Genomic DNA, 8,405 nt, shown 5'->3' on the forward strand with positions numbered 1-8,405 from the left:
CACAGACACACGCAGGGCTTTCCCAGAAGACCATCCGTATAAGGAGAGGTATTCCTTCCGCATGGTGACTTCTGATTGGTGCCCGCTTTTCCTAACATGGTTCTGTCTCTCTCATTGGATTGCATCGTTGCTATTTCACCTTGAATGGGCCGGTAAACTGAGCCTCAGCCCTTCTCCAAATATGGAGTGTGAGACTGACAATTCCTTCTGGAGACCTGAGAGTGGAGCAAGTCTGGGATTCTCTGTGGACTATAAAAGCCAGAGTCCCACACTGCAGCTCATCCTACCTCCATACTCACCTAGACCTCTCTCTCTCTCTCTCCTAGGAGCCGGTAAGACCCAAATTCTAGCTCTTTCTTATACTACAGGGAGCAAAGGAGATCAGATTGATGGACTTCTAACTCCGAGAGGGCAGCTGTGTCAGAAAGTTTCAGCACTTCGAGAAGACGTGTGAGCTGATGGAAAAGAACAGGAAAAATAATGGAGAAATTAGCAAAGGAGATGTGGGGGAGAAAGAGTAGATTCTGAGTAAATCAGAAACAGAAAAGAAAGAAGGTTATTTCAACAGATAAAGATAACAGGGCAAAGAAGACTAAACAATGGGAGAAAGTGGATAGAAATGTGACAGGGTGAGGGGACTGTTTGAATACTTTCTTTATTCGTTCTTGGGATGTGAGCTTTGCTGGCTGGGTCAGCATTTATTGCCCATCCCTATTTGCCCCTTGAGAAGGTGGTGGTGAGCTGCCTTCTTGAGCCGCTGCAGTCCATGTGGTGTAGGTACACCCACTGTGCTGTTAGGGAGGGAATTCCAGGGTTTTGACCCAGCGACAGTGAAGGTACGGTGATATATTTCCAAGTCAGGATGGTGTGTGGTTTGGAGGGGAACTTGCAGTTGGAAGGTATTTGGTCTAACCAGACGAGTTATTCCAATTTCTGGATAAGTGGTGATTGTTAAAATCAGGAAATGTGAATTCTTCTCCCAATTATGCCTCGTGCCTAAGAAGAGTCCCTATAGTACAGAGTGAGTCACTCTGGGCAGAGAGCCTCTGTTTGGCTGGAAATGGGATTCTGTCAATGCCCTGCTGATAAATGGGAGTGAACTGGGATTGTAAACTGTCCCAGTATCTTGAAAAACTGCCTATTTGGCCTCTGAGCCCAGTAACATGTCTTCCCCCCTCTTTCTAATAGGGGAAGCCAGGTCTGTTCGGTTGCGATACTTGCACAGTAATTTTCAAAGTAATTATTGATAAACTAGCCAATTGACATGCTGGACAACTTTCCCCTGTCTCCTCCAAGCCCTTATTGAGTCAGAGTAACTGGGGACTGCCAGAGTGAGAGTTACTCACTGCCTGTCCCTCTCCTCTCTGAGCCCACACTCCTCCCTCTCCCTTCCTTCCTTTCCCACTCTCCCTCTGCTCTCCCTTTTCCCTGTCACCCTTTTCCATTGTCCTCTTCCCATCTCCTTCCTCAGGCTCCCTCCTCCACACCCTCCCCTCCCTCTCTCTTCACACAAAGCCCTTTCAACAAGATCCAGTGTAACCCCCCCCCCAGGGGTTTAACTCCCTGCCTGTTGACAACAATGTGAATGGGCAGATTCACAGTCAATTCAAGTGCAATTGTGTCTGATCTAAGTTTTCCCAGAGAGGATTGAGTGAGCTTTTGGCTATGAAGGGTGTTGGACCTGCTGGGAGTCTGGAAGCCTGTCCCCACCTGTAGTCTGCTGCCTTGTTTGAACTGGGTTTGATCCATGCCCAGCACTGAACTCAGCAGAGCCAGACTGAGAGCAGACTGAGAGCCAGACTGAGAGCCAGACTGAGAGCAGACTGAGAGCCAGACTGAGAGCCAGACTGAGAGTCAGGCTGAGACCCAGACTGAGAGCCAGACTGAGTCTCCAGACTGAGAGCCAGACTGAGAGTCAGGCTGAGACCCAGACTGAGAGCCAGACTGAGAGCCAGACTGAGAGCCAGACTGAGAGCCAGACTGAGAGTCAGGCTCTCTAACTCTAGTACCCCGGCCCCATTTTCACAATATGTAGGTTCATTTTCCCTTCTTTTAAATCCAACCCCTGCCTTTTCTCATTCTCCTGGACCCAGTGCGCAGGGCAAAGTTCTTCATTCCCTGGGCATGGCTCAGGGTGTTTGGAGGGAGAAGGCAGAGGGGGTGGGGGAGCTGGGAAGGAGGGGGAGGGGAGGTGAGGTGAGGGGAAGGACATTCTGCTCAGCCAGAGTGTCTTGTGAGGGGGTCAGGCTAGCACGGGTACAGGGCAGCTGGCTGGTTCTGTCTTTATATGAAATCTCTGTGTGAGCTTCGGTACATTTTTAACTCCATTTTCCTGCTTGTTCTCACCACAGAAATCCAACAGCATGTGTGATGACGAGGAAACCACCGCGCTGGTCTGCGACAATGGTTCCGGTCTGGTAAAGGCCGGCTTTGCCGGTGATGACGCTCCCAGGGCTGTCTTTCCTTCCATCGTGGGCCGACCCAGGCACCAGGTACTCCCCCCTACCTGATCCTCTCGACCCCCTGCTGCATGTATCCCTGTCCCCAGCCCTGGTACATTCCCGCCAGCACGAATGCTTGATGGATGACTCATCGGTGCAACACATTTAGATTTGCTTTAAATGGTAGGAGATCAAGTGCCCCTGTTACATTTTAAAATGCCACAAGGATCAGCCAGTGGAGGGTTAGAAAACTGAGGAGGGAAAAAAGGAGCCACATTGGGAGATACACAGAATTATACAACTCGCAGGGAAACCATTTAATCCATTGTTCCAGTGCCATTGTGGCTCTTTAGTTGGTTTATCTAATTAGTTCCCACTCCCCCTGTTCTTTCCTTGCAGATTGCATTATTTCAGCTGTATATCCAATTCCCGTTTGAAAGTTCCTGTTGAACCTGCTTCCACTGCCCTTTCAGGCAGCGCCTTCCAGATCACAACAACTCGCTGTGTTAAAAAAAACCTTCTCCTCATCTCCCCCTCTGGCTCTTGGCCAGAGTTGTCACTGATGAATCATCCGACTCCTTTAGCACAATGAGTCTCCAAATCCTTGCGAGATAACGGAGGTGACTAAATATAGAGAGATGGTTGGTGATTCTCTGTAGGCAAAGTGCTGCTGCACCATGTGCAATGTGAGTGTAGGGGCAGAGTCTATAACCTTCCACTCACTGTTGCATTCCTCTGTTTCCAATTCAGCTCCCAGACCAGAATGTTCCCAGCTTTATTTTTTCCTTCAGGAATTATCTAGCTTTTAACAAAATGCGCATTTTTGGATCACAAACTCAACTATGCGTTTCTCAACTGGGAATACCAGGTTGAAGATTTAGGGAGGTACAATGTAACGCTTGATATAATGAACAATTTACACCAGCTTGATGGAGGGTCTGTGAGAAAGATTGAGATAGCTCCATCTCCTTGAGGTGGTCCCACTCCAATGCAGTGCACACACTCCCCTTTCCCTTGGGCTGAGGGTGGGTGCAGAAGAACGGGGAGATGTAGTTGCCTGTAACATTCAGAGACCAACTTTCTCATTGAGCTAGATTATCAGAGTGAATTCTGACATGTTTCTTGGCCTGTTTTAGGGTGTGATGGTTGGTATGGGTCAGAAAGACGCCTATGTAGGAGATGAGGCCCAGAGCAAGAGAGGTATCCTGACTCTAAAATACCCAATTGAACATGGCATCATCACCAACTGGGACGATATGGAGAAGATCTGGCACCACACTTTCTACAATGAGCTGCGTGTGGCTCCAGAGGAACATCCCACCCTGCTCACTGAAGCCCCCCTCAACCCCAAGGCCAACCGAGAGAAGATGACCCAAATCATGTTTGAGACCTTCAACGTACCTGCCATGTATGTCGCTATCCAAGCTGTGCTGTCCCTGTACGCCTCCGGCCGCACCACTGGTACGGTTGGATTTTTTTACTTGGAATCATTTGGTTTAAGAAATGTAAAAGTGTGGGCAGGGGCCTTAGATGTATTAAACCCTGAAGTATTGCCTCGCATGTCTCACCAGGGGCCATGGTTAGTGACAGCAGGCTGTTCCACTCTGGAGGTCATTCGAGGCAAATCTTGTTGTGTCCTCCTCTGATCTCTCCAGGAACCATTTTGCCACGGTGTTCCACTGGGATTGGGAGCTTCCCCACTGGGAGCTGGGCTGGGTCACTCTTGAGTCTTGTTCAGGTAATCTGGGTGGAGAAGGGAAGCTATCCCAAGAATTAGTCCCGATTGTATGGTTCCCCCTAAACCCCGGGGTGACGGTGAGATCACAGAGACGTGATCTCCATCAGATTGATTTCCCAAGTCACCAGCTGGAGAAGAAAGTGAAGTTAAAATTGTAACCCTTCCCAAACTCCAGAGATAAGGAAAACATTACATTATTCACCTCTGACCTGTGTCTGACTTTGTTACTCCCTCTGCCTTGCTCTGCAGGTATTGTGCTGGACTCTGGTGATGGTGTGACCCACAATGTCCCCATCTATGAAGGTTATGCCCTCCCTCACGCCATCATGCGCCTGGACCTTGCTGGCCGTGACCTGACTGACTACCTGATGAAGATTCTCACAGAGCGTGGCTATTCATTTGTCACCACTGGTGAGTGAGTTACTGACAGCCCAGGGCACACTTTCTTTTGCGATGGGGTCGTCCTTTCACTTTGTGCTAACCACCTTGATCTTGCCCCATGCAGCTGAACGTGAAATTGTCCGTGACATCAAGGAGAAACTTTGCTACGTGGCTCTGGACTTTGAGAATGAGATGGCCACTGCTGCATCTTCCTCCTCTCTGGAGAAAAGCTATGAACTTCCCGATGGCCAGGTCATCACCATTGGCAATGAGCGTTTCCGGTGCCCTGAGACCCTCTTTCAACCATCCTTCATTGGTAAGAACTCTACCCTGTGAGCTGGGTTATTCATTGAACAGGGCCTCACGTTGCTATTCTGATACCCATCCCAAAGACTTACTGAGGGTCCCACCAACACTCTGCCTAAGTCAGGCTATTTGATCATGGGATTATCTTCTGACCCGATCATTGATCTCACCCATAGAAGAGTTGATGCAAAGCCCCCAGGAGCAGAAACCCTGACTGAATTATTTTTGATTTCCTTTCCTCGTCTGTAGTTGAAGGGTGTGGAGGCCAGTGGCAATATCCTCAGCACCAGCTAACTAGCCATAGAAAGTGATCAAACACAACAGCGTGCTGGGCTGTACCATGGCAAACAGGAGACTTTGGGCCCACTTTTGTGGAAAAGAGTTCAACTGACCACTTCCGTTTTGGTCAGGAATCTTAATTGTCAAATAAACTGAAAAACACATCAAATTCCAGGGTTGGACTTGGAGTTTTTAGAATCAGGGTCTGACCTGGTTCCTGTCATGAATCATTGCTTCTAATAACTGGCCCATCTCTTCAAGCACGTAAACAATTGGCAGTGAATGTAAGGAGAAGAGCTAAAAAGTCATTTTCCCCCAGCCTATTCCACTGCTCTCTGAGATGATAGGACATCAACATCAGGCCAGAGCTACCGCTTCTCACTTTAACCCTGTCTTCTCTATCTCATTATACCAGGTATGGAGTCTGCGGGTATCCATGAGACCACCTACAACAGCATCATGAAGTGTGATATTGACATTCGTAAGGATCTGTACGCTAACAACGTCCTGTCTGGCGGTACCACCATGTACCCCGGTATTGCTGACCGTATGCAGAAGGAAATCACTGCCCTAGCCCCCAGCACCATGAAGATTAAGGTTGGTATAGAGTTGGGGTGCCCATTGACAATTCATACCCATGCTCAGCTAGGTGCCCTCTATAGGAGGGAACCTGCTCTGTCACCAATGCTCCTGTCGAAGACAGTGAACTGATCTCCTCTCCCCCCCTGGAAATGGAACCACTCAGTACCTGATGACAGAGCTGAGGAGTGATGATGCCTTTTAACCTGGATCTGCAGCTGTGGCTGGATCTAAAGGAGATTACACTGGCCGGGATGTTTGACCCCGCTTGGTGGGACCTGCTGCAGGGGAACCAGCGGCCCTGCCAAAAGTCCACTGACTTTGGATGACCTGGGCAGTGAGCAGGGCTGCAAAATCTCACCCATTGTGCTCATTATAACAAAATCTCAGGTAATGTTTGTGGGACATGGGCTGTAGACTCTGCTACATACAGATGGGGAAAAATACTCAAGACTGGGTGAAACATTTTTGGAGATGTGATGACACAATGAGCTACCTTCTTAAAGCCATGAACCTGCATCGTAAATGTTAAATGTACAAACCTTTAGATAGATTGCTTTCCAATCAGCTACTTAAACAGAGCAACGTTCTAACATGATTGTCTCTTTCTCTCTCTCTCTCTCTCTGTAGATCATTGCCCCACCTGAACGTAAATACTCCGTCTGGATTGGAGGCTCTATCTTGGCTTCACTGTCTACCTTCCAGCAAATGTGGATCAGCAAGCAGGAGTATGATGAGGCTGGTCCCTCTATTGTCCACAGGAAATGCTTCTAAACAATCTCAGCCCCACCTAGCAATGAAAGGCAGTGAGTTTTGGACAATGGCAATCCATCTCTTGTCCTCTGGAGGTTTTTTTAGTGTGCTTAATGCTCTAACCTACAGTGCACTTGACAGTGTTCCACCTAGACCTGGCTTCCCAGTGAGACACTTTGAGAAGAGGGTTAGACTGTTCCTCGTCGCGTCTGCCCTGGACTGTGATGTGCCCCAGCCTGTCAGTGTTCATTGTTTACGAATCTTAATCGACAATCAACAGAACGAAGCACTGCCCTAAACAATATCTTAACACTCCTCTGTAAATGTCTGTCCCTTTTATTGTATTGTTCAAGTCCCTGTTTTGTTATTTATGAACAGTATTTTTGTTCTCGTGAATAAAAAAACAGATGAACCTCTGATTGTTGAGTGACTTATTTCTCCTGCCCCCCAAATGTTGGTTGACAGACTCATTTGGGTGGGTTAGTGGGGCAAGTATTGTCCTTTGACCTCTCGGGCCCAAGTTGAGAGGCTAATTGACTGTAGGATACCAGGATTCATGAGACACATTCTCAATCTTGGATAATGTTGAGCTGTGAGATTCACACGTCTCATTGCCCTTTCTGCTAATCGGGCCATTCTCCTTTCGGGGGGCCACTTGATATTGTGGAAATTTGCCCAGGTATGTCCTGTCCACAAAAAGCAGGACAAATCCAACCCGGCCAATTACCACCCCATCAGTCTACTCTCCATCGTCAGTAAAGTGATTGAAAGTGTTGTCGACAGTGCTATCAAGCGGCACTTAGTCAGTAATAACCTGCTCACTGATGCCCAGTTTGGGTTCCGCCAGGGCCACTCAGCTCCTGACCTCATTACAGCCTTGGTTCAAACATGGACAAAAGAGCTGAACTCCTGAGGTGAGATGAGAGTGACTGCCCTTGACCAAGTGTGGCATCAAGGAGCCCGAGCAAAACTGGAGTCAATGGGAATCGGGGGAAAACTCTGCTGGTTGGAGTCATACCCAGCACAAAGGAAGATGGTTGGTTGTTGGAGGTCAGTCATCTCAGCTCCAGGACATCACTGCAGGAGTTCCTCAGGATAGTGTCCTCGGCCCAACCATCTTCAGCTACTTCATCAATGACCTTCCTTCCATCACAAGGTCAGAAGTGGGGATGTTCGCTGATGATTGCACAATGTTCAGCAACATTCACAACTCCTCAGATACTGAAGCAGTCCATGTCCAAATGTAGCAAGACCTGGACAATATCCAGGCTTGGGCTGACAAGTGGCAAGTAACATTCAGGCCACACAAGTGTCAGGCAATGACCATCTCCAACAAGAGAGAATCTAACCATCGCCCCTTGATGTTCAATGGCATTACCATCACTTAATCCCCCAGTACCAACATCCTGGGCATTACCATTGACCAGAAACGGAACTGGACTAGCCATATAAATACTGTGGCTACAAGAGCAGGTCAGAAGCTAGGAATCCTGCGATGAGTAACCCACCTCCTGACTCCCCAAAGCCTGTCCACCATCTACAAGGCACAAGTCAGGAGTGTGATGGAATACTCCCCACTTGCCTGGATGAGTGCAGCTCCCACAACACTCAAGAAGCTTGACACCATCCAGGACAAAGCAGCCCCTCTTGATTGGCACCACATCCACAAACATTCACTCCCTCCACCATTGATGCACAGTAGCAGCAGTGTGTGTACCATCTACAAGATGCACTGCAGGAATTCACCAAGGCTCCTTAGACAGCACCTTCCAAACCCACGACTACTACCACCTAGAAGGACAAGGGCAGTAGACACATGGCAACACCACCACCTGGAAGTTCCCCTCCAAGTCACTCACCATCCTGACTTGGAAATATATCACCGTTCCTTCTCTGTCACTGGGTCAAAATCCTGGAACTCCCTCCCT

The 8,405-nt window shown here is 48.5% G+C and overlaps 1 protein-coding gene across 1 annotated transcript; it reads left to right on the forward strand.

The window, feature by feature from the left end:
• The first annotated feature begins 214 nt into the window (after positions 1-214).
• Positions 215-6,889, forward strand: LOC144675984 (actin, alpha cardiac muscle 1-like). The gene is made up of 7 exons (XM_078536500.1): positions 215-332; positions 2,352-2,492; positions 3,578-3,902; positions 4,429-4,590; positions 4,685-4,876; positions 5,561-5,742; positions 6,355-6,889. Exons 2-7 carry the CDS (start codon positions 2,364-2,366, stop codon positions 6,496-6,498), a joined length of 1,134 nt encoding a protein of 377 aa, XP_078392626.1. The 5' UTR covers positions 215-332; positions 2,352-2,363; the 3' UTR covers positions 6,499-6,889.
• The last annotated feature ends 1,516 nt before the right edge of the window (positions 6,890-8,405 follow it).

This window comes from Cetorhinus maximus, unplaced genomic scaffold (genome assembly GCF_964194155.1).
Source record: "Cetorhinus maximus unplaced genomic scaffold, sCetMax3.hap1.1 HAP1_SCAFFOLD_1256, whole genome shotgun sequence".
In the NCBI taxonomy this organism is placed as follows: Eukaryota; Metazoa; Chordata; class Chondrichthyes; order Lamniformes; family Cetorhinidae; genus Cetorhinus; species Cetorhinus maximus.

Excerpts from the sequence above, each read along its gene's own strand:
- LOC144675984 (XM_078536500.1), top strand. The coding sequence starts at position 2,364 with ATGTGTGATGACGAGGAAACCACCGCGCTGGTCTGCGACAATGGTTCC. Across the intron at positions 2,493-3,577 it reads TGGGCCGACCCAGGCACCAG|GGTGTGATGGTTGGTATGGG; the intron begins GTACTCCCCCCT and ends GGCCTGTTTTAG. Across the intron at positions 5,743-6,354 it reads CCAGCACCATGAAGATTAAG|ATCATTGCCCCACCTGAACG; the intron begins GTTGGTATAGAG and ends CTCTCTCTGTAG.